The sequence below is a fragment of the Lissotriton vulgaris genome, chromosome 4_1 (assembly GCF_964263255.1).
Source record: "Lissotriton vulgaris chromosome 4_1, aLisVul1.2, whole genome shotgun sequence".
Classification (NCBI taxonomy): Eukaryota; Metazoa; Chordata; class Amphibia; order Caudata; family Salamandridae; genus Lissotriton; species Lissotriton vulgaris.
Genome location: NC_141691.1, coordinates 1,970,618,531 through 1,970,644,898, shown reverse-complemented (window position 1 = coordinate 1,970,644,898; position 26,368 = coordinate 1,970,618,531). Strand labels below are relative to the sequence as shown.

General features: G+C 43.6%; 1 protein-coding gene across 1 annotated transcript in view; it reads right to left on the bottom strand.

Annotated features, from left to right (window-relative positions):
* ADGRB1 (adhesion G protein-coupled receptor B1) overlaps positions 1-26,368 on the bottom strand; it is a 473,955-nt gene that overhangs the window by 72,282 nt on the left and 375,305 nt on the right. The window contains exons 18-21 of the mRNA XM_086966285.1: positions 16,479-16,582; positions 8,420-8,522; positions 7,037-7,187; positions 1,996-2,065 (exon numbers count right to left, since the gene is read on the bottom strand). Of these exons, the coding sequence (XP_086822411.1) occupies positions 1,996-2,065; positions 7,037-7,187; positions 8,420-8,522; positions 16,479-16,582 (428 nt within the window). The remainder of the gene's footprint in view (positions 1-1,995; positions 2,066-7,036; positions 7,188-8,419; positions 8,523-16,478; positions 16,583-26,368) is intronic.

Sequence of the window (26,368 nt, the reverse complement as noted above, 5' to 3'; positions counted from 1 at the left end):
TACATATGAGGGAAGAATATGGACTTGTTACGGCTAGATCTTGTAAGTCGGGTAAAAACAGGTCTCTTTAGGAGTTGTGAAGGGCAGTGTGCATCATAGGAGGATGGGGCTTAATAAGACCCGTTCTCATTGGTAGGGTCAGATCAGACAGATCTCTTGACTTTCCCGTGAACTTCAATGAGAAAAATCAAAGATGGTGCTCGCTATATATGTATTTCTTTAAGATGTTTTGTGCAGTGCCACGTCATGCTTTTCCGCTCGTTCTAGCCTGGGAGAGTGCCTCGTATGGCTACATTTTAAAAGCACCGGTTGCAGGACATGTGACTTCAGATATCGGAGAAGGGTGCATCAGTGAGGTACACTCACAGTTAAATCCCATCTGGAACACACAGCTAACATCTACAACCTCCACATGTATTATTTGGAGTCATTTTGTGGTAGGAAAGTCTTACAGCGCAGTTCTAGACCCAATTTGCATAGCAAATGTTTTATTAGACGGTAGCATCCAGATCGCGGGTGAAGGACACAGAACAGTGTCGCGTTTGTGTTTGGGGTATATGCGTTGTTCGATAAAGGCTGAATTACAGTAACCAGGACATGGTTGGCAGGGGTCAGGTCCAGACATATAGCAGGGATAGTACTGAAAAGTGCATTTATCAGCTAGTTTGATGTTACATATGACGCGTACTGCTAAACACAGAAACCGAAGACAGACAAGTAGCTCCCAGCTCATCTCCCTTACCAGTATTTCAGTATCACAAAATGAACTCTGTAGTCATCTGACCTTTTCTCTAGCAGATTCTCTGTGCAGTCTGACTCCAATCTCACTTTCAAAGAGTATCTGTTCCATGCCCTCTCCACTCTTCATGTGCAGAATTAGCTTCTCTACTCCTGAACTTCAGAACTTCCTTTCCTTCACTTGAGCTGCAGCCGCTCTCCTACTAATAGTCTGGTCTTAGTGTGTAGTTCTAGTCCCTTGTTTCATCTATATATCCACAGTACCAAGTACAGGACGTGGCCATTTGGTGATAGAATTTGCATTTTGCCTTGCCTCTTAGATTTCAGCCTAGGTGATACTGATGTAGTATGTTCAAGATGACAGTAGACATGCCACGCAATCTCTCTCTTAGGGAGGTCGTAGCGTAGAGTCTTCATGTCCGCCTCACTACTGACGGGGGCCTGGGCAGACCTGAGTCAAGGCATGTCCACCAAATGAAGGAATGAATCATCACACCATGTGCATTTGCACTAACAGTTGCCACACAGCAACAATTGGTTGCCCAGGAAGACAAATGTGTCTATGTGTGCATATGAACACACAAATCTGCATGTATGAGTGTGCATGTGCGTAACCGAGCAAGAAAGCTTCTATACCATTTCTCTTTATGTACGCACATACACTACTTTCGGCTGCTCACAACTTTACTGAAGTAAAAGATGGTAGAAGCAGGGGGCGTGAATCAACAAAAACCACACAAGCAAAAGGAATCAATAGGGAAAGGATGAAGAAAGTAAACCAGAGTAAGAGAATGAAGAAAGATTGGATGAGGAAAACAAAAAATAAAGAAGCAAAACAATTAAAAAAGTAAGAAAATGAAATGAAAAACAAGAGGAAGAAAGAGAGAAAGAAAGAAAGAACGGAAGGAATGAAAGAAGAAAGGAAGGAAGAAAAGAAGGTAGGAAGGAAAAAACAGTTCCATGCATGGCAAGCACATTCGCCTCAACTGTCACTGCATGTAAACATCAGCGAGGAGAGTCTGGCACATTCTTGCAATCTCAGCTTCTGTGAGAGAGGGACACACAGTCACAAGTCATCACCTCAAGCATTTGTTAAAGTCCACTCGCTTATCTTGTGTATTGTTTTTTTCTATAATTAACCTACAATCTAGAGCCCGCTGGGTAAACCCATCGATTGCCTTTCGGGTAGGTCTGCGCTATACAAATGCTGCATACATACATACATTCATGCAATGGAGCAAAATATGTGACACTTACTAATTGGGTGTTCCGTAGCCCTTGGCCTTGGTAAACCCCACAGATATGGCGACCACCAGTGCTGGAAGGCCTGAAAGGGAAATAAAAGGAGAGAGAAGGGATTATTTTCATATCCTTTACTTACACTTGTCGCGGCGCATGCTCTCACTCTGCGTGGTCTTACTCTGCAGCGTCTCGCTGCGACTCTCCCTACAGAACTGGTGCCGTCCATTCTCCACAGTGTTATCAATGACGTTGAACGTCAACCTTCTCCGGAGACCTTGGATGCTCAGCTATGCTCAACAATGAAGGATACAACATAGACTAGTATGTCCCACTTCCCATGCTTGTAATACGGAAAGACCCTGGAGGAAACCTAGCCATTCCTTCTACCACTCATGGCATCTGACCACTGTTGAGAGGTGGACAGGACTGCGAGTCAAAGCCAACACCACTGACACCAAAAGTAGCACCAAAGGTGGTAATAATATTTGACTAGAAAAGGTAGTTCAGAAACACATGGATGATGCAATCTCTTTGACTTGAACACTGACATGATCTTTTGCTCAGCCTACAAAGTATTAGTTATTGCAAGGTGGGCTCTGCACTTCATGATGATGAAGACTTGAGATCTGATATCACTGCATCATCCCTACAAAAGTACTGACCGAAACACTTGCTCCAATACTACCTGACTTCCATGCACTGAAACTCCCTACTGAGGGGAGAAACTCCACGCAACGAGCGTTTTAAAAGGTTCACTTGCAAATTGTCAGCAAGGACGTTCACAGAGCAGGTTTGTGGGTCTCTGCTGATATGATATGTTTTATTGGGGCAGGGCAGTTGTTGTTGATGGCTGAATACAGGCATGAGAGCCCTTTCTTCATCCCTCTTACGTGGTGAGTTGAGACAACAGGCTTCTTTCTTTGTACAGAGGAGAGACCAAGATGCTGGGCATGTCTGATGACTCATACAGAACAAAAATAGACTTTTTTTTATAAAGGACCAGGTGACTTGTAAGCATCTAGCCAAAGTCAACTTGTTGAGCTGTATCCTAAAAGGATGAACCAAAGTTTCCTCAGTGAGAGGAGCTAACATGTTGTCTCTTTTGTGTAGGATTTAGTGTTAAAAGGCAAACATTCGATAAAGCATGTGGAGTCTCCGCCCACGTTTGAGGGTGTAATATGAAGCCTTTTCAGAGCATGCAATAACTAATCGACTGTCAAAGGAAAAAAGGATGCGCAGGCATCTGAGTCGACACATCAACACACAAGTCGCTGATATTTGATGGAGGATCACATAGCTGGCATTTGCTTTGATTGCCTTTTGCTTGGGACTCTCTGTGGTGGGGTAATGTCTAAATGCCAATTTGGTTGGGGGGAGTAGGACATGATTGGCAGGGGCAGGTCGGGATATGCAGCAGTGACAGTACTGAGCAGTGAATTTTGATTTTACAAATGACACACATTGCTAAACACAAAAACCGACAACAGACAAGAAGCTCCCAGCCTATTTCCCTTACCAGTATTTCAGTATCACAAAACCTACTCTGTAATCAGATGACTCTTTTTATAGCAAATTCTCTGTGCAGTTTGAATCTAATATTGCTAAAAAAGAGTCTCCATTCCATGCACTCTCCACGCTTTAGGTCTGGTTCCTCTACCCCCTCTGGTATGGATTCACAGTTATTGGGTACCACTGGACGCCTTCTGGGCCACTGGAATTATGCGGCAGTGGGGGCCATATTATGCAGCAGGGCTGAGTAAATTATGAGGCAAGAAAAGGCAAATTATGTGGCGCAATGCAGCTATTATTTAACTTGATAATACTGCCTGGGCTTTGGGTTTCCCCCATTAGCACCAGTTTAACTTCCAAATATAGAAATAAGCAACAGAAAGAATTAGCTTCTCTACTCCTGAACTCCAGCACTTCCTTTCCTTCTCTCGAGCTGCAGCCCCTCTCCTGCTAAAAGGCTGCACTTTGTGTGCAGTGTCTATCATTAGACATATATATTGTCCTGCTATAGTATTGCTTGATCAACGTGCGTTGACCATTTCGTCTGAAGGTTAGATGTCAATATATTGATTTTTTTATATTAACCTAAAAAGATATTGAATTCAGAATACTGCGATATCATCAGTGTGAATAAAGGGAGATCTGGATAGATTTACAATTCTTAACTCCACATGTATGTACCTTGGAGTCTTGTTTTTTTATTTTTTTGTCGATCAATATAGAAAATTCGATAATATACTACAACATGCTTGTTATCTTTCAGGAAATAATATTCCAAGACTCTTTTTGAAGATCTGAGACACTGTGTTGCTTTGTTTTAATGGATCACACATCCAATTCTTCTAGGAAGAATAGGTTTCCTGTATTCCAGTACATTTCTGTTACAAAGCTTCTCTGTTGGACTTTACAGAGACAAACGACTACAGGCTTTTACCTTGTCTCTTCTTCTCCGAGATAGCTCCTGGTATTGAAAGTGACAGGTTCCCGGCTTCAGCCGCGAGCAGGTGTGATCGGTGCAGAAGACGCACAAATCTCATAATTGCTTAAGAGGATTTGTCCCCTGGCCGCCACCTTCAAGCCTCAGTGGCTAAAAGTCAGAATGTCGCTACCACCTATAAAATGGCAGAGGACCACCTTGTCCATAAGGTCAGACATTTTATTTACTACCCAATACTGTTATGGATGAGATCTCCTGTTAGGTCTTCACAAGAAACCCTATTGTAACAGAAAATATCTTCAAACAAATCAAATGATCTATTTCAAGCTTAAAGGTTATGCACTGTGACAGTCTGGGAGGCTTTTCGTACATCGCACTGCATAAAAATGACCAGACGCAATTATGGAAATATCAATTTTGGGTGTAAGCACCTGTCTTGGGAGGATTCATATACATTCTATCCTGCTAATGGACACTTTAAAAGTAAATCTATATGGAAAAGATTGCCTTGCATTACAGAAAAACATGAAATTCAAGAGCAGTAAAGGACAATGCCTCTAGAGCAGTCCAGGATGCCATGTCCCCCACACAGACTGCTCAGGCAACTCCCTGCAAGGTCTCCAGGTTTACACTTTCAATTTCTCTATAACTCAAACAGGCTACATGAAGCCATAGAGAGCTGTATTCTCAATATAATGGAGATTGTAGAATACCCAGGGCCACTGGAAATATGAGATTGTGAGGTCACTGAGTTTTTGCCATAATTATTGATTTTCCCCATAATCCATCATCTGCTGCATAAATGGCAGATTTTAACACAGCAAATTGCTTCTACCTCAAAAGGTTCAAACGTTGCAAGTGCAGCAACAAATGTTGCCACGCAGTGGAAGCCCCTTTGAAAAAAGTTGTATGGTCATCTTTCTGTTGCTTATTTCTATATTTGGGAGTAAAACTGGTGCTAATGGGGGGCACCTAAAGCCCAGGCAGTGCTATCAAGTGAAAAAATAGCTGCATTGCGCCACATAATTTGCCTTTTCTTCCCTCATAATTTACTCAACCCTGCTGCATAATATGGCCCTCCCCCTGCCACATAATTCCAGGGGCCCTGAGCATATCTCAGCAGAAGCCTTCCAGTGGTACCCAATAACTGTGAATCCATACCAGAGGGAGTAGAGGAACCAGACCTAAAGCGCATGGGAGCTATGAATTAACATGTGGGATTGGCCACATATGCATTTGGAGTTGGAAAAGTGTTGTTTGTAATCAAAGGGAATTACTAAATGCCCATAATTCAGATACAGAAACATATAAGGGACAGAAGCTTGGGTAAAACTGCCCACAAATGGCATTGAAGTCACCATAGCCTTTCTATTCACTTGCTCACGGCAAAGACCTGGAAACCCCTGCCTCTCCACCTCAGGCAATCACTGCCACTGCCTCAATTCAGGAAGGACCTTAAAACCTGGTGCTTGGACAGAACCACGGTGCCTTCGTAGGATCAGCAGTCCCCCGCCCGCACCTTGAGACCCTTACGGGTGAGTAGTCACGCTCTACAAGACCGTCGATTGATTGATGTGACCACCTAAAAGGACATATTGTGGAAGGTCCATTTAGGAAGGTCTGAGGCCGTCATTAGTATCCTAGTAAATGGGCCAGATTTTACCAACCAACGGATTTAGCAATAGGAAAATCTGGCCCATTACAAGGTGGAAGATGAGGTTCCGCTAAGAAATTAGGAATGACTGGCAAAACCCAGTTAATATATGGCCAAGTCCTATAATTTCTCTATTTACGATGGACTTTCACATAGTAATTTCGGCTGTTTCCAGCAGCCGTGACCTCCGGCTGAATCTAAAGAAATCGGTGGAGTTTCAGCGGATCTCATAATTCCAATGGGGCCAGTAACTGCTGTACCATTTCCACCGAAATTATGAGGCCATGTGTAGGTGCTGAACTTACTGTCCGCCAAGAGTGGTCTGAGCATATCTGTAACACAGGGGCCTTAATATCAGGAAAGATAAATGTGTCAAATGTAATGACAGTAGGACTAAGGCCCATACATTCACAAGTGCATTCACTAGCTGGGTGCTCTGTCCACGGGGTCACAGTTTCTATTACAGCACTATGTTCCATTTGAGCCCCTATGACGTTGTGTGTATTCCCCATGCCACAAACACTGGTCCGCCTCAATTGTAGGAACAAGCACAAGATGTGATACTCATTCAATGAAAAATGCCTCAAGTGTAATTTGGAAATTTAAATTCGGGGAATTTGAGGGAAACAGCATTTGCCCTCTTGTGCAATTTGTCACCTTCATCAGTCTTTATTTTATATATTAGTGTCATCTTGGTTCAGAGGGGCAGCAACACATATCTCTCTTAATGGTGTAATCAACTACCTACTACACAAGACTTTCAACCCCTTTTCCCGCAATACAACCTCTGCGAGACTCAACAACAATCACTGACAGTTTATTTCCAGCAATACAGCCGGATTCTCTTCTTTTTACTCCTAAAACATGTTCCGAACACCTTTTTTTATTTATTACTTAGTGCCTACCAATCTTGTTTGCCATAGTTTTTCAACAACACCAAAGTTTTGCAGACTCACCCCATCCTAGGCACAGAAACCGCTTGCGGATGATACGGTTCCGAAGCCTCCCCGTCACAGCCATGTAGGACTGCCACGCTTCCGTCAGCACCCAACAGAACGAGGAAAGGAAGAAGAAATGCAGGAACGCAGCCACTAGCGTACATATCACCTGCAAGAAGTCAATGGGTAAATCAGGTGACGGGTGATGACACAGTGCACTTACCTTTTCCACATACAGATGAAACAGCATGACAAGCTAGAATTCTCTAACTGAACCTGGATACTGGATTTAGGTATGTTTTTACATAACTAATGAAATCACTGTGTCACCAATTGTCACAACGTAGAAGGGAATCCGGGTGACCACAATGTGCCCATTTTTATCCCTAACCTTAAATATACTATCTTCTTAGGTGTTTCATCCTACACTTACTCAACAACATGAAGGTTGAGTAAATTCTAAATCCCTAAATCATATCTACTTAGTTACTTCACGCTCAGTACTGTCTGTGATTTCCCCATCCTTTCAGAAAGACTGTTCTGCCAGTGGCCTCTTGGGAAGCCACCCACCCTAAGTAACCCTCATCTATAACCTACTCACTAAGTTCTAAAACATTATCTGCTACATTAAGGGAGCCTCAACTCTCTAGCATTCCTTGTGCATTGTCTTATGGAGCAAAAATAAATACTGCAGGGGTGATTTGGGGGCTTTTTGCTTTCCTTTATGGCTTTTTCTGTTAGGGTGTATGTCCATAGTGTCTTGAGACCGCTCAGAGATCTCACTGGTCAGGACGGGGCTAGGAGTTTCACCGTCTTGGCCATCACCCTCTTGCCGCCCACTCTTCATATATGTAGATTATGTTTAATGTATTTGAGGAGCCAATAAGGCGCCCTCTATTGGTGGGTAGCTTCCTAATATTGTATTGACCTACCAATCACCTTTCTGCAAATCAGCTTTAACATCCAAGTGCCAGGAAATGCGCCTGTGCGCCTACATGCATTTCTGCTCTGCCTTCGCTCCGGCATCCTCCAAAGCAAGATTCATAGGATGCTGCGTATATGTGATAAAAGAAAACTCTGCTAGGACAAAGGTCTACACTGAAGATAGCTGAGACTGGCTTCATTTCAGCTTTTACTGCTTGCTTCTCTATTCACAGCCCCAAAGACTCTTTACCTTCTGTACAGGCTTTCCTCAGAGCTCGTAGCCGAACAAAATGGCTAACTTCTCTTCGTAACATATATCAGCATTATTAATGGCGGAGCACCGAATTATAGTCTGGCAGGAGCCAGAAGGTAGAAGAGAGAGGAGGAAATGAGAAAGGAGATGGAGGGCGAAGAGAGAATCACAGAGAGGAGACATGTGTGCTTAAGTATAACATTAGACATCAATAAATTTCTCACCTTATTCCTCGTCTGGGTCTGCCCAATCAGAATTAATGCGTTGGAGGAGATAATGGACAGGCAGAAGTTGATTAAAATGACTGAGCGTTCTGAGCGGATGTACCTATAAGCGGAGAGAGGCAGAGAGAGAAAAATAATCAAAATGAGGCTCTTGGGTATTAAATGGGTTTTTAGATGGGCGCAGTGATATTCTGTGATGAAGCTACAGGCAGGTGAGAAGTGATTGAGTCTGGGAATATGAATATTAATGAGACTGCAGCCTCTGCAGCCAGGACAGGAGGGCTACAGCAAAATCCCATAGAGCATTGAGCCACTGTCACCAAGCTAGGCTGCCGGGGTATGGAAAACAAGCCACCAATAGGCTGGTTCATACCACCATATGGTAAGCAGCTTGTACAACAGACATGATAAGGCAATCGGTTCTTACCCTTCCTCTATGGGCTCACAGTTAAAGCAAGCAGTTGAGGTCTCGTTTAGCGGAGAATCGGGGCAAAGGATGGTTTGATGCGTCGTGTCAGATTTTGGCTGTTTCATTGTGGAATATTTGAAGCTTTCTATATGGCTCTAATGTTCGTCTACTCATACATATACCATGTATTTAATAAATACTGTCATGGCTGCCTCCAAAGTTCTTCAAATTACAAGAGAATGAAAAAATATCTAGGCTTTTCTACAAACAGAGGAAACACTCTGTACCTTAAAGACCTCTTAACTGCAGTTTTTAATGCGACTTCTCTCAAAATGAGTACAAAGGTTTAATTTCCTTAGCTTCATTATTTACCATGGCTTGTCGAGTCTAACTAAACCTTCCATCACTGTGTGTCAGCTTTTTTTTAAAGCATATGTCCCCTTCAGGGATGTAGCTTGGTCAGTGAGATTCGGACTATGTGAATCGCAAATTTCCCAACTAAAAACAGTATACAGAAGGGTGAAGGGAAGAGATGACCACGGCTTGAGATACAATGATCCCACAAGGAAAAGGTTTAGTATTGATATGAATTAGATGGGCCTCTGTCCAAGCTCTGGATAAAAATAATTAACAAGTTTAAACTTTTTAGTCAAATAAGGACAAAGAGAAAAAACAACAAAGGCAAAGACCAGACTCAGAGCGCCCAAACCCAACTCTCAGGCCAAGAATACCTTTATTTGGGGGGTGTAACACACCAAACAACCACCCTGAAGCTATGCCCCTGGTACCCACCTCCCTCCTCCCTTGTCAGTTTCTCTGTAAAAGAATTTCCTCCAACTCTGCTCTATTGAGTCTGCTTTACTCAAGGCATCCAGCAAGTCGGTCCCCCCTTGTGTTACATTCGACCCCTCCCAATGTCCCCACGCCTCTTTTTGGATGCCGGTGTGCTCTCGCTTGTCCTTTGTTCATTCCACATGCACCCTCCATGCCTGCCTGGCCCACATCTGTAACTTTCCGTGCTGCTTTCTGCTACCCCACAAAAAGAGAACATAGGTCATCGTTGTGGGATCTCCAACATCAAGCATGTTCTTGAGCGCATTCCCAAAGGAGGACCCACGTGACTGCTGCATCCTATCAATGCAAACCAATGGGAGAGCGCGTCAACGTGAACTTTTACAGAATTTTGTTCAAAGGAAGAAAAGTATGGTTTGTAGCCGGAAATGTCTTCTCAAAATTAATGTCAGTATGACCAAAGTCCCTTAATGAATGAAACAACAGCACATATGTGACGCATTAAGATAACACCAAAAAGGGTCTACGTGAACGGAATAATGAAATTCTAAAACATGTCCTGTTAAGCAGCAGAAACTGGTAATAGTCAACTATCACCATTATCCTTACGTCTACGAACCAATAACGAGTGTGCCTCAGGACAGCACATCTAATGGTGGTTATAGTTTAACCTACATACCGAGGTGCTAATGGGAGCGCCTCATTGCCGAAGGCTAAAAAGACGGGTGAGTCAATAGTGAATATCGCTTCCCAAGGTTAATGCCACCAGCTAATGTACATTAGCCTGCAATGGGAGCATCGCACTCCAGTTAAGTATGCTCTCCACAGTGAGAGAATTGGAATAGCTGGAAATAAATGTTCCAGCCTTACGTAAGGATCTATCACAGGTGGCACTAAATATCAACCACCAGAAGCTCCTTTGGGGCGATCACATCACCGCCTACTGAGGGATCTACTATTCCCCTACAGAAGTGCGGGCGTGCCCATGCTCAGCTACAACCTACATTTGTGAATGATGCGAGTGGGCGGAGACTGAGCAAACAGCACTTTTAATTCAGATCCACAGTTGGCATCGAAGCACTTTCTACCTTTTACGTGTTAAATGCGATAGCCAATAGATGTATATAAGTTAACATTAAAGTTAGAGGAGTTTTAGGTGAACCCAATAAAAATTCAATTTTAAGCAGTTTAAAACGATAAGGTTTCCTTATGCAGCTTCATGGTCAGTTTCACATGCTTTTGCTGGAACCCCCTTTTCCTTTCTTGCACAGTGCCCTCTTCCCAGAATGCACCTCGGCATGGACATTAACATTACTATTTCACTGCATTGTAAAAGAAATTGCTCATTGCCTCCATTCAGTTATTCTTGTGGTGTTATCATAGTGGGAGTTAAAAGTGTGTGCGTGTTTACTATTCTAAAGATTACTTGAGTCTGATGCACAATTTTAATCCCATGCTCTTTTTCTATAAAGTGCAGACCTTAACACCTTCGCTGCGGCGGCTATTCCGCCGCAGCTCTAAGGGGGCAGGGGCCGCGCGGCGCGCACATGCTGGTGACGGAACCGCATGACGGAGCGGTTCCGTCATGGCCCCGCCCGCTCAATGGAACGCCCAGCGCAGGCACGGAATCCGCGCCGCGCAGGCGCGGCGAGCGGGCCATGACGGAACCGCTCCGTCATCAGCACAGCGCCACCGCGGCTGATGACGGAGCGGTTCCGTCATCAGCACGGAAAGAGTTAAAATAGGGTAACCTTGAATTACAAAGAAATAAGGTTCAAGTCGAAGACAAACAAGGGTAACTCATGGGGTGCAAAGCGGGATGGACTGCAGCACATGTTCTCTGTGCTTGGACTGAATGCGAGCCATTCCATCATGTCCGTGTTGCACTACAGTTGAGGTGTCCATGTGGAGCAATGAAGCAGGTCTTCACCTACAGGTGTAAGTGGGTAAATACTGGATGGAAATTGAAGGGTTAATAGCTTTTGCTAAGTCGATCAAAATACAACTCATAAGATATGCAATTGCAAAAGGAGATCAGGAGAAAGGTTGATGAAAAAAAACAGCATGGATCACACCAGAGAAAAGACCCCAGACAAAGAGGACGAGATGAATGGATGGAGAATGAAAACTGATGATGTGAAATGTAAAACAGAAGATCACCCCCTAAAAGGAAGACTACTGTGACGCCACAATGACCGCGTGTGTAAAAGACCGTTGGACACCTGGTGAAGAGAAGATTGGCCATTTATCGAAGAGACATAAAAGATTCAATGTATGGATCAAACACAGGGTTGGTTTTCATTTTTTATAGCACGAACGAGACTCTTTAGACTATGTACTTTATGTCTGACAAGAGATCAAAAATAGTTTTCATGTGTTTGATTTAGAAGAGCGAGGCATGTGTTGGTATTTGAAGACCAAAAGATGGAAGTCAACCTTTTGTTAAGGACCCCATGAGCAAAGCCAGGCAAGGACAGACTTTTAGTAGGTGTTTTGGGCGAAATTTAAATTACAATGGGATCATTTGCATAATTTCGGGAATTTCACATTATTTTTACTTACACGAAACCTTCGAAATCACGCCAATATGCCACTTCATGTAATTAAGCGCCATTTGCTCTAAATATTTACCACGAATGGTGCCATTTGTGGTAAAAAAGTGTGGTAAAAAATGACTGGGAATGAACGATAATAGAACAAGAGCGGTGGTTGGTCACAGTGCTGTTTAACCCCTCCCATGCTGGTGACGAACCCCAGCTGTCACGCCCCGCGGTGGGCGTGTGCTGATGACGGCTGGGGTTTGTCACGGCCCCGCCCTGTTCTTTTGTTTACCGAACAACGGTAAAATCGCGGCCGCAGCAAAGGGGTTAAATGCATCATCGCTTCACAAATGGACACAAGGACGCATTAGGCACTAAAATCTAGCACACAATGACGAATTTGCATTTCTCATAATTATGTGTAATTTGCAATAACTTTGTGTAGTCGTGAAAATGCAAATTAACCAAATTTGGCAGACCCCTACTCTTTCAGGCCTGTGTTTACTCTGCTCGAATATTACAGGTTGGCGGGCGAAGAAGCCGCCCACCTCCTTCCTTGGTTGAGTAACACACTTTGTACGCCTAGACAGCCGTGCAATTAACCACTGGTTCAGGTGAACGCTAAAACCTGGCTTCTAATGGGGCACTGGGGAGCATGCAACTTGTCGCTGTTTGGTATCTCATCTGACAAGCTTTCTTCCAGAGTCAAGACATTTCACTCTAGTAAGCTGCAGAGCTGTCAGCACTGTTTTCAAGTAGAATTCTGTCGCTGAGCTATTCTTCTTGGCAGATCATTTCTCCTCCAAGTGAAGCTGTGGCTAGACGTGAGCAAAAAGTATTTATTAAATGTGTTACGTTGGCGGATATGGGGAGGGCATCCTTGGAGGAGCCGATAACAGCGGGTATATGAGATTCACATACATAGTTACAGAATATAACTGAGGATGTACATATATGTCAAGAGGACAAGGTATAGATTATGGTAAACAATGGAGGGGTACTATTAGTTGACATAAGTAACCTACAAGCTACAGGTTCATGTTACGGAAGGACTAAATGAGCCTTTTCTGGAGTCCATAATACATGTACCATTGTAGTGAGAACATATTACCTTCAGTTCATGATACTATGGTCCGGATGTACGAAGCCATTTAGCATTTAACGAGCCGAATTGCTATTTCGGTCCATTAAGAAATGCTAAATGGCCTTTTCAGATGTACAAAGGACCAAAACTGGTCGCAATTTACGATTTCCACAGTGTAGAAATTGTGAATTGCTTTTTAGGATTCACAAATAGGGATTACCTATTTGCGATTCCTAAAGCACATGTACAAAGCATTTCCAAAATACGAATTGGGCATTAAGGAAATGCAATTACCATTGACTTCAAGTTGATGGTAACCATGAACAAAATTAAAAAAATACATTAAAAATGCATTTTTGTATTGTGACATGAAGCGTACATATGCCCCAAGGGCATATGCGCACTAGGAAATTTGGGGGGTCTCCAGGCAGGCCTTAAGTCCAAAGCCACCTTTGGGTTTGATTTTTCTAAATTGAGGTTTCCTATTAGGAAATGCAAACCATTTCCTTTGTCGCTTATAGGCGGGAATGCAATGGTATTTCCTATTTGCGATTCCCAAATAGTGATTCCTAACCTGTTGCAATCGCTGTTAGGGATTCGCAAATTTAGTACATATCCCTTTACACTTCTTAAATAGCAATTCCATCAGAGTTACTATTTATGAAATGCGAACGGGAACCTTAATACAGCTGGCCCTAAGTGATTATGCAGATTTTGGTATATGCTATATAAATAAATACTTTTAATTAATACTACCAAGAGGCACTGTGCGCATGTCAATGAATCCTTCGGGATGTGAGTGGGAATTCTTCATCGAGAAGCAGAAACCAAGGATATACTAATAAACAGGCGCAGTCTGTCTCAGGTGCATTTTCTCATGCCATGGAGGTAAAGAGGCCGGTATCAATTCAGCACTGCCGGTTACAGAATCCAATTAGTCTCCCCTGACTTCTTCACTTAGTCTTATGAATCGCCAACCTGCTTACACTCAATCACTCCGCGAGACTCACCCGTCCTTGCAAAACGCTTTGTGTCAAGATTATGAGAATAACTGAGGCAATCCGTTAATTTGAATGCCTTTTTATTGCAGGTGGTAAAAGTATGGTTCAGCCACCCGTCCTGTTCCTATTCGTTTTCTCCAACTGCAACCTCGTGCTTGCTAGATGCGCTTCTAAGGTATACTGTGTTCTTGCCTACGCGTGGCGGCAGCAGCAGAAGCCGATCCTGCATCAGGGCAAGCTAGACTAGCACAATGGGCTGCTCTGCGAGGAACTGAACAGCGGGCAGGCGCATTAACTCATGCCATCATTGGCTCTTTGTTCCTCTGAAAAAGGGCATTTCGCTGGGCTACAAACCACTATGAAACCATCAGCGATTGCCTTAGAAGTTGTAACTATGCAGCATATACAAGGAGGCCACGCGTAAAACTTCATAGGCTGTTACGATGCCGAACAACTGGCTCTGGGTTGAAATTACAAATAAATAGGGTGTACTTAGCATATGAAAAAGAAGTCATGATTGCTTATAACTGAAACAGACATGCTTTCTCTAAAACTAAACCATTTGAAACATTCATTTTCCTTTGTGTAATGTAGGTGCACTGCTTCTATGATGAAGACCAAACTTATCTTACTCTATCTGTCCAGTGGTTCCCTTTGTGTTCACGTCCTGGCGTATAAGAGGCCCAGCGTTCACAGAATCCGTTTAACTCACTCCCAGACCCGCACTCACTCTCTTACTGCACAAGGAATCTCAGGGTGTAATTTAACTCCAGCACGAGACATAGACCTTCATCAGTTCCATTATGACTCCCACCAGATTCCATCTCCGGAACTTCCAGGTCACGTGCCACTCGTTCGCCACTGTGCTACAAAATCCATGCTCAAAACACGCTACCGGTTAGACAGAGCACACAGAAAAACTCTCAGCCTTGTAATTAAGGCATTACAATGTAGGTCACTGCATATCTCCCAGCAGTTCCAAACACAAATGGTGAGCTTCCTGCCTCAGCCGCCTTTCTGTTCTCAGGTCACTCTGCCCCACCCCCGCATTCAATTGGGTGCCTAGTCCATCCCACTGATCCTGCTACTCATCTCAGGTGTTTCACCCTTGATCTCGTCTACCTACATGTTGCCTTATGTATATAAATTGGGGTATAGTTAAGCAGTAGTGAAGGTGGTGCTTTCCATTCATGGTGTTGGTGTCTGCACAAGAAAGAGCCTCCAGCATAGGGGCTCAATTAGGCTCAACCCTTGCAAAATGGCATAATGTAAGGAGAACAGACATCTGCAGACCAGCTGAGGTAAGGATAACGAGGATGGCCAAGTGAAGGATTCCTCAGAGGACATCTAAAAGGTCTTAATGCATCTTAAAGGTAAGTGAGAAATGGCATTATCTAGAATGAAGAGTGAGACACAATGAGCGAAACTCTACCGGGCGTCATTTGATAGACATTTGACCCCCCACCCCCCTTGATGGACTGGAGCCTGCTAACCCACCCTTCCCTTAGCGCCTTGAGGCACTTACCGGTGAGTAGTGGTGCTTAAAAAATGCTTGATTGATTGATTTAGTGCAAAATGTGTACGTCTCCCACAGTGGAACATCAACCTCAGTAACACTGGGCAGCATGAGTGAGTTTCTTGCAGTAGAAAGTCCGTACCCCATAGAACCCGTCAATGACCCCCTGGAAAACACAGCAAGTTAACTCACTGATGCCAAATTCTGGAGGCCCAAGAACCATAACACAGTCCTACTAGGAGGAACCATACATGAAAAGCAAAATTATGCCACTTTGTCTAAAGCCTCAAATCAGAATCAATCGAGGGATGTCTCAGTCACAGCCAATGTCATTGGCCCTGTACACCATACTGGAGTCTCACTGAAAAGAGCTATACGTGTGAGGAAGAAGGCATCCCTTTATCTAAAGCTTCAATCTACAGACCTGGTACACTACAGGTTCCATCTAAGCCAACTTCAATGAGTCCAAAAACCATTACTTAACCCGGTACTGGGAACTTTACATGTTAGACAAAATGGCGTCACTTTGTCCAAAACCTTGCATCAGAGTCCTCACATTTGGGAATCTATTTTGGATTGTTATCATATCGACCAAACCTTAAAAGAAGCTCTCTAAAATTGCATCATTTGTCTTACGTCTCCAAAAAAGGCATTTGATGGTGTCACCTGCAACAAAGAAGTGCTGATCATACATGTTGAATAAGCAAAGATTCCTACCTCCACACAGAGATGTAAATGATGATGAGTAGCAGGAGGGTGAGTGATGAGACGCCACAGCCCACGATGAGAGTGACCGACGGAACGAGGACCTTTTCCATATTCTGCAAGTGGAAAGAAACCAAGAGAAAGGAGTTACGTAGGATACCTGCAGCAAGGCACCTTTGACGTGCGGTCCGTGGACCAGGCTCAGCTCGCGCACTGTGGTGGTAGGAGGAGGGGACGGGCCGGCTCATGGATGACCCAATATGTTTCACATCACCATCACTTCCACCAAGGGATAATGAGGAAATAACAGCAGGCGGCACAGCGAGAGAGATGAGCCGTACATTTTCCAATCAGTGTTCATGTAGCCAGGCACAATCCGTTAGAGGACAGGAGGGTTTATCCTGGCGCGAACTGCAACAGCGATACCCACAAGGCAGAACAGCAGCACACCCTACCAATAAAACCATGGAGCGCATCACGTTCAAGCATCGTGTGATGTACCTGCTTAACCTAGGTTATTCGCTAAATACCGCACAGCAGAAAATGTAGATGTTTTGCCTTTTTTTGAGATACTACAGGCTTGGAAACATGTGGACCCCAGAGTGCTCTGCACTGTTTGAACAGTAGACTAGTTTCAGTGCTGTTGACCTTTTAGCTCAAAATATTAAACAAGCACTGGCAAAGTCAAAAGGTCTGGCCTTTGCAAGCTGGTACAACAGTTCTTTATATTTATTTATTGCTAGCACAAGCCACAAAAAGAAAAAAATATATATGTTGCAACGTACACATTTGCCACCGTAGGCTTGCAGTAAAAAAATAGAAATCTAAAAAACATTACCACTTTACTAGTATGTTGAACAGCAAACCTTTCAGTGGCACCACACATTTTTTTAATTATTATTATTATTTGTGAAAGAGGAAAGAATAAATAAGGATCTAACCAAGAGCTCAAATTGCAGGCACCCACAATCTTACAATGTCACTTATACATTTTATAACAGCAACTTTAAAAAGGAGGTGTAAAACAAATCTCCCACTAATTGTGGACCCAAATTGCAGGCACAATAAATAGTGTTTATTTAAGTCACGACACAAATAAAATAACAACCATTGTCTCGCCTTTGATACCTATTGGAACTGCCAATGCCTTTTCTCATGCTGTACATGCCGATGCTGTGCAGCATGAACAAAAAGGGAGACTAAACAAGCACCTTGACTCGACTGCCAGCGACTCCATCATTTTGTAGGCACATGCGAAAAAAATCACGGTGTATGCATGTGACACGGGTGCCATTTTGTTTTAGGTACCGATCTGTTATGGATCGATAAAAAAATAAAAATATATTCAAATTGCATGAAAGTGCTTTTATTTAAAAAGTGGAAGAGCTGGCAGCAATTTGCTTCCTGGTTCTCCAAAAAGTTTATTAAAAAGTAAAATAATTTTTTTAAAACAGGCTTGCGGGTGAGGGTAATTGATGGGTGGGTGGGGTAGCAGGTAGAGAGGAGAAAGCACACAAGGAAGGAACTAACAGGGAGGGTAGGGGGAGACACACACAAGTAAGAGAAGAACACGGGCAAAGAGAGATGTACAGGGGCAAAGCAACAGTGAAGCAAGCACGCGAGTGACAGAGAGCACAGAGAGAGGCACAAAGATATGAGAGAGCAACATGGAGCATGGGGGAGAGCAGTGTACAAAGGAGACAGTTGGAGAAAACTTGCACTCTCATGGAATGCTTAAGCAAAAAGAAAAAAGTAATTCTCTAAAAGTGAGCAGTGAAAGGACACAAGTATAGTGGAAGGGCACAAGTATGGTTGTTATGCTCCGAGGGGAGGCACAAACACGAAATGGACAAGGCGAACAATTAAATAAGAAACAAGCTATTGGTTTATATGTAAAGCTACCCTAGGTGAGTTAGAATGAGCGTGTGTTAGCTTGCGTGTGGGTGTGTTAATGTGAGTGGGTGTCACTTACAGTCATCACCTGCTCAGTAATATGCTCGACATCTATGCTGCTTTGTGGGTCTAGGGGCAAATATGCTCATAACTGGACAATCTTAGTGGATTTTACCTATGTAATAATATGTTTAATTGTACTATTATCAATGTTTTCCTGAAGTTTTGTTATGATACAGCTTTTCCAATCCTTTTATTTAGACTTTCAGTTTTATCATTTTTTTACATAATACTATGGAGAAAAAGTGCAAAAAGTGAATGGTCATCAGTGAGTTGCTTCTCCCGCTTCACTAACCAGGGTATCTACTTTATAAGCTATCTGTCAACTTCTGTGGTTTGACAAATGGCCACCCACTCCGGTGGTATCCTAGATGTGAACTCATTCGTTGTGCATTTCACAGGCCACAGTGCCTCACACTATGCCCGTCCTCTTGGTGAGAAGACGATGATTAACAGTAGGAAGGTAATTCCCACAGAAATATAGGTAAATTCATGGAGCTACATTGGAGGATGGAGCACGACATGAGGAGGGGTGTATATGTAGTGTATGTACCTTGACTATATATACATCATCGGGGTTCATATATGTGGAGTTAAGTACCGTAATCCAGGGCCGGACTGGCCATAGCGGGCACCGGGCAATCCCCCGGTGCGCCGGTTTTGGGCCCCTGGGGGCCGTCTTTGTTACAGGGTCGTTTTTGCAGCATAGCTGCAAAATCGGCCCTGTACCAAAATCGGCCGAAAACCGCCCCCGGTAAAAAGCTTGGCGGCATCTCCAACCCCGGGGTTGGGGCGGCCGAGCACTTTGTCAGGGACGGTTGTGGTTCCCAATCCGGCCCTGCCGTAATGATATACTCAGCTATAGGCACTTACCTTCACGATATTTTGCTTCTCGATAGTTATACCCGGTTATTTTGCCCCAGTGATATTTACTACTTGATATTCAGGTGGAACACCATGGTGACGGGTTTTGGCGACCCAACAGCATCTCCTGTGTTATCAGTGGTCTAACGAAACTTGAGGGGGGCTCCATGCACGGTACGTGGGGGGCCCCCTCCAGACTTAATTAGGAGCTCCCCGGCCGGTGTTGTGCTGAGGGGGGCCCCCTGGAGCTTGGGGGCCACCCCGCACCGCAGGGGTCGCAGGGGCCTGTGTTACACCACTGTGTGACATCAGATTCCCTCTTTGACGGATCTCGGCAAAACAGCTCTTAGTATCTTCACAATAGGTCCCACATCCTTACCAAAGAAGTGTCTGGCACCAAAGGGCTTCGAGGAGGTTCTACGTTCACCACTTACGCACGATAGATGTGCTTAAACTTGCACTGCTTTGAGTGCCCTTCTGATACTGAGAAGACTGTATCAGACTCGAATAACATGGAAGTAAGTTGTTACAGAAGGGCAGAATGCACACAAGGATTGGTCTGATTCTAGGAAGGATCCAAGACGTAGCAATACATCCTTAGGGCGTAGTTGTACATACATCAGATCGTTTAAAGCACTGTGCACAAAGCAGCACCATCATCTCTCCCTGCTCTGCTGAGCTAAATCAGGTGCACAAACTCCCAGACATTCTTGGCTGATGAAAAATCATTAGGTTGACCAATATGGCTTACATTGGGTAGTAGCTACTATGGGAGTTTCCAAAGCAGATCTGACCAGGGTGGTACAAGGGCGCTTCACATTTGTTTACAAAGAAGACCTGTGGCAGTACTAAGCAAAGTGATCACTGCCGCAGTCTGTGCCGCACCACTCCTTTAAGTGGGAGTGCCAGGGGCAGACCAGAACAGTGCACCCTACTGAAGAGAATGAACTGCTCAGTATCCAGATGCAAGTTCACGTCTGCACTGTGAACACCGCATTATTGAAATGCAGACTAATTCTTTAAAGTGCTGGTTCAAGTTTCAATGCAAGTGGTGGTCCAGCTTCCATTTTAATGTGGTGGTAAAAAAAAAACCTTCATAAACTTCATGCAGATGCAATGAGTGACTTTGTGGGGATACCTCGTAGGTTTCTCTGACCAATCAGAACCCTGCCTGGGGCACTCTCAAGGGGCAGACTGTGAGCTACCTTTATGTGGCGCACAGTCAGTGTGCCTCTTGACAGGCTCTTTGCCTCTGGGCCCACCCCGGGCAAATGATGGCACCCAATCCATCCCCTCTCCCGCCTCCAGGATTGTGTCAACGCACACTTAACACTAACGTGGTCCATATCACAGACCAGGCTGGGGCCCCCTCAATAATAATAAAAAGCGAGGGGTGCAAGAAGATGGTGCAAATGCCTGTTGCACCGCTGGGGCACTTTCTGTAATACAACCACCACAGCATTGAGTCACTATGGTTAAGCATTAAAATGGCGTGCTTTTGTGGCGCCTAAACCCAGCCTCCAAAGATGTAGGAACTATAGTGCCCTGACAATTGCACACCTCTATGTTGGTGATAACACCTATATTTCTTCACTGATACTGCTCCCTGCTGAACAGCTATGAAGTTAAGAGCACAATTTAAATTAAGGGGCACCAATCAGTTGTGCTAACATGATACATGCTGCACAAACGCCATTTCTCCCGATTCAGGTGGGAGATTACCGATTTCAAGGCTGGTCTCCCACCTCCCGATTCCGGCATGCAAAAACCCGATTCTTCGACGGGCTGCTGCCGACATGGACTGATCTTGTGTGACTCGGGAGTATGCACTGCCAGTAACTTGCACCCGGAGGCCAGTGCGCCACATTTTTGTCACACGCTCTCTGCTTGCTATAGCGCTTTCTCTGTCCTCCAGACAGGCAAAAAATATATATGTTTGTTTTTATGATACCCGACCTTGCAGCAGCACAGTTGCAACTCCCATAGATAACAATAGACGCGATTAAGGTTTTGCCCTCAATTGAAGTCAATGGGGCGGATACATTCTCCAAATTATTATTTTTTTTATCTCCCCATTTCTCTTCTAAAATGGCATGTATGATGTTGTTAAAAACTCAGTCTGGCCTGAAATAACTTTTAGAAGCCACCCTGTGCCCAGATGATAACAGCCACAACCCCTTGAAGCCACGCCGAATGACAACGAAGCACTGGGAGGTAACATGGCCGCTCCTGAATAATTCATCTTTATTTATCCTTGTTTTGAAGGATGTCTGCATCAAAGACGATGCGGGTATCTATCTTTTCCCACTTTGGCTCTGAATTAACGCAACAGTGGACCGGCTAAAGGAATGGGAGGATCTGTCAGTGCAGTGAAGTAGAAGGCCGCCCCAGCTTTTCCAAAGGGCTGGAGGGCTGGAGTCAGTGACATGAAATGCAATTAGTTCTTTTCGCTTCACTTAAATGCATAAATTGGTTTTCTTGGCGTATGGAATGTGTGCATGCATGGTAACGGGGTGCATAATTCCATATGATTAGCCAAAATACATTCCATTTATCACACTGAAACAAGCAAGGGTGCCAGGAAAATAAGGAGCGTTGGCAAAATTACAAATAGGGCTGACGTGCCACCCTTGATGCCCCCACTCTACAGCAGGAGCTAGAAATCTGAGTGGCAGCGAAAAAATGTCCATTCTATACATGAAATGGCCATCACTTGTGAACTTGCAGAGTAAGGGCAGAGAAAGGGCAGTTTGCCAGGCCTCACCCGTTAAGAAGCATGAAATGACTAAAGGGAGAGAAAACGCACAGCATGCTGTGTGACGGTGGCCTATTGTGAACATACAAATAGTGAGTGAAAAGTGAGCACAGCTCATGTTTCCATTGGTGCTCTGTGCAAGGATTTCCGAGATGTGAAGTCTGTTGTCTGTCTTTATACGGTCTTACCAATATTTAACTTTTTTAGTGTAGTGCCACATTGAATATATACCTTTACTACGCATGGTTTAGATGGCATGCAACAATGTCATTACAACGACCGCGTTGTTACAACGCAAACCATTTCATCGCAATTTGTTACAACGACTTGCTGTAGGGGGCGCGCTGTACTTAGGAATAGTATTATTTATTATTCCTACTCCAGTTTGTCCAACAGCGGGGAAGGTGTTGGATTGTAAATCCAACACCAGTGCACCCCCTACAGCAAGTGATTGTAATAACTTGCAATGTAATGGTTCGCGTTGTAACAAAATGGTCGTTGTAATGACCACGTTGTAATGGCACGCGATCTAAAGTATGCGTTGTAAACGCTTCTATCGGCCACATACTCATTTCCACCACCTCTCGACACTGTTGATGTCCAAATAGGCAAACTGCTGTTTACAGGTTGCTGTTTATCCCACAAGGGTAGTAGGTCTGGGCGAAGTTAAAACTCTGCCGTACTGCGCAGAGTTCCGCAAGCGGCAGAATGCGTTACGTTGTGCCATTCACTCAGATTTTTAGCGCCAAGTGTTTGTCCTGCGCTGTAAAATTTTACAGAGCGAACAGCACCATGTGCAGCAGAAGAGGGCGCCTCTTAAAACATATAAACTACAATTCTGTGCTTCACACAGAGTCACCCGGTAGTATTTGGGTGTGAATTTTATGTTATATCATCCAGACCTCTCACACAACAACTAACATTGGCCTACAACAAGCCAGATCCATTAGCTTTGCCACTGCTTGTTAGCAAAATCATAAAAATGAGAAACAACAATGTAATGTTGTGCGTGGTTAGAAGTGAAGATGTTTCAGTTATGAAAACGAGACTGTCAATGAAACACTACTAGGATCTGTAGATGGGAGTCTCTGAAACACGCCTGTTCTCTCCTACACACTACTTTACTGCGTCTCATCAGTGACACATGATCAAAAAGTCGGTGCCCACATGGTGCATCAGTCCCAGGATGCACAACTGTAACAACATCACTTCAACATTTTCATCCTTTTTAACATTATTATCATTGTTTGTCAAAGTCTTCGATATTAATCCAAACAAAGGGCACGATTCACAGAACTAACTTGAGACAAAATCCAAAACTTACTACCATTTTGGTATTCACAGAAGGCACTTACTCATTTCGGTATTTACAGAAGTTAGGAGTCCTAACTTTAGGACTCCTAAATGCCTTCTGTGAATACCGAAAGTCTTAAAGTTAGGATTGTTCTCAATTTAGTAGTAGTAAAGTTAAGACTCCTAACTTTAGGACTCCTAAATGCCTTCTGTGAATACCAAAAGTCTTAAAAATAAGTTTTGTTTAAAATTTAGTAGTAGTAAAGTTAGGACTCCTAACTTTCGGACTCCTAAATGCCTTCGGTGAATACCAAAAGTCTTAAAATTAGGATTTTTCTCAGTTTAGTAGTAGTAAAGTTAGGACATATTAACTTTAGAACTCCTAAATGCCTTCTGTGAATACCCAAAGTCTTAAAATTAGGATTTTTCTCAATTTAGTAGTAAAGTTAGGACTCCTAACTTTCGGACTCCTAAATGCCTTCTGTGAATACCGAAAGTCTTAAAATTAGGATTTTTCTCAACTTTAATACTACTAAACTGAGAAAAATCCCAATTTTAAGACTTTCGGTATTCACAGAAGGCATTTAGGAGTCCTAAAGTTAGGAGTACTAACTTTACTACTAGTAAAGTGAGAAAAATTATAATTTTAAGACTTTCGGTATACACAGAAGGTATTTAGGAGTCCTAAAGTTAGGACTCATAACTTCTGTGAATACCAAAATGAGTAAGTGTCTTCTGTGAATACCAAAATGAGTAAGTGCCTTCTGTGAATACGAAAATGGTAGTAAGTTTAGGATTTTGTCTTAAGTTAGTTCTGTGGATCGGGCCCAAAATGAGGATTTCCAGATCTTCCAAGTTTTAGTAGCAAATAGTAGTGCTCAGAAAGCATGCACAGTCGCTTCAAGCATATTTCTACAACATATGACGGTGTAACTTTCATCCATTCTGACATATACTCAATGCATTTTTGGAAGATTCCCTTCTTCAGGGATAACTACAATACAACAGGATGAAATAAACCCTGTTAGCCCACTAAGTACGTGATGTTTACCTAGCAAAAATCACAAGTGAATCTATAAATTATAGATCAACGCATACATAACCTCCCCCATAATGTGTGCCCATGGTTAACTTGAAACGAGGTATGAATCCAAATAAATATCATCACGTGATAGAACACGTAAGACCCCCTGAATCAACAAACTAGAAGAGGAACTGCATGTTTAAAACCCACCCTGTTCATGTGCTGTCAAAGTCTGTGGCCAAACTATGATAACCTTGTAAGCTGGATTCTACTACTTTTACAGAGAAGTGAAACATCACAGAGAGACCCCAGTAAATGTGTAAAACTACAGAAGTATAATGCAATCCACTTACAATGTGTTGCATTTAAGAGGACCATATCTTATTGAAGTAAGAAAAGAATGCAGAATCTGATAGCTAATGCCCAGCTCCTCCAATGCCGTAAGGAGAATCCAGTGAAATGAATCTCTTTAAATGGCCCCAAACTGAACCGGTGCTCGGGAGGAAAACAAACGAAATACTATGAACCCCCATAGCTCATGTGCTCTAAAGGCAAGCAGAAAAAATAACCAGTTATTGTCGTAAACATTTGCTTTAACTGGGATACTGTGGGGAAGTTATTCAGTAAATGCTTACCTGAAACTATCAATTTTGCAGAAAATATGCCACGAATTACCATAAGTGTTACAGTGTGCTATTGAAAAATGCTCAGCTGTTCCATACACCGGATTTCGCGTTTGTGGGGGTAGGTGTGAGAGGCAATAACCGCACGCCACTAAGGTACCTAACCAGACCGTGCAGGTCCCACAGGAACAGTCTGCGGGCCCGATAGGGTTTTTCCTACGGGGTCACCGTACCAGAGTAGGACCTCTAGCCTACCAATTACCGAACTAGTGAGGTTGTAATTTTCTTTTCTTTCATTACAATTGTTGGTTCACTGTGTAGTACTGTCACTATAGGTCCTGAAGAATTGCCAGATAGGCAAGAAACATGTCGACCTGACCAGAGGGTTGAGGTAGTTAGCTATAACCCTCCCCGGTTTTCTATCTCCCCTCCCACTTTTTAACTAAGGGAACCAGCCACACCAATAAAGGTCACTGTGGACTGTTTTACCTTTTTTATTTCACCACTTCCGCACGACTACACTATCATTGAACACCTTACACGCACTCACCAATTGGCCAGAACAAAAGAACTCCGACAAAGAGCACCTACAAGGTGCCCGTCAGACATTGCAGCGCCAGTCTGATGAGGAGCAGAAGGCCAGTGATGAAGCATGACATCTAGCTTGCTGGGAGTGTGAGGTCTTCTAGTTCCAATAAGGGAACCCCCCAGTTCCCTGTGCAGATACCCTTCACTCCCTACACACACTTCTTCGTTTTGCTTGGGGAACTTTGTACCCTGTGTTGCTATCAGTTCATTGGACTAGTACACTGGACCCCATTAAATATTGTCCACCTAAGGTTCCCCCTTTGTTGCTGTAAAGTAAAATGCACTGAAAGTGAGAAGAGCTGAGGTATGACTAAAGCGCTAGCCACTTGTGTGTCGTGCGACCCCATCAACAATCAATGAACCATAAATGTTTGTAGTTACAAGTATGCAACTAAATTCTCAATGTATGTTGGTACTTGTAATTTAAACTTTCATGGGGTGCAAGCTGAGGGTGGCAGGAAGGTAAATACTTTTATATTGTGGCAGGATGCACAATAAAATTGTGGAGTGCATCCTGCAACAATATAAAATTATTTACTATAGCCTTAGAGCCCACCATAGGGGGCTCTACCGGCTTTTAAGTCCTGCTCCAACTGTAACAAGGGAGCGGGCCTTTAATGGTTGGTAGAGCCTGCTACTGAGGGCTCGAAGGGTATTAGAACACTTGGCACCTAGAGGGCAGAATGTTCTAACTGTAAAACAAAGGCATCAAAGAGCCTCGGGCTCCATGAGGCCGTTTGTTCATAGCAACAGCCATGAACAAACATTGTCATGCTGTAATGTTGAAGCTCTGGGCTTCAAT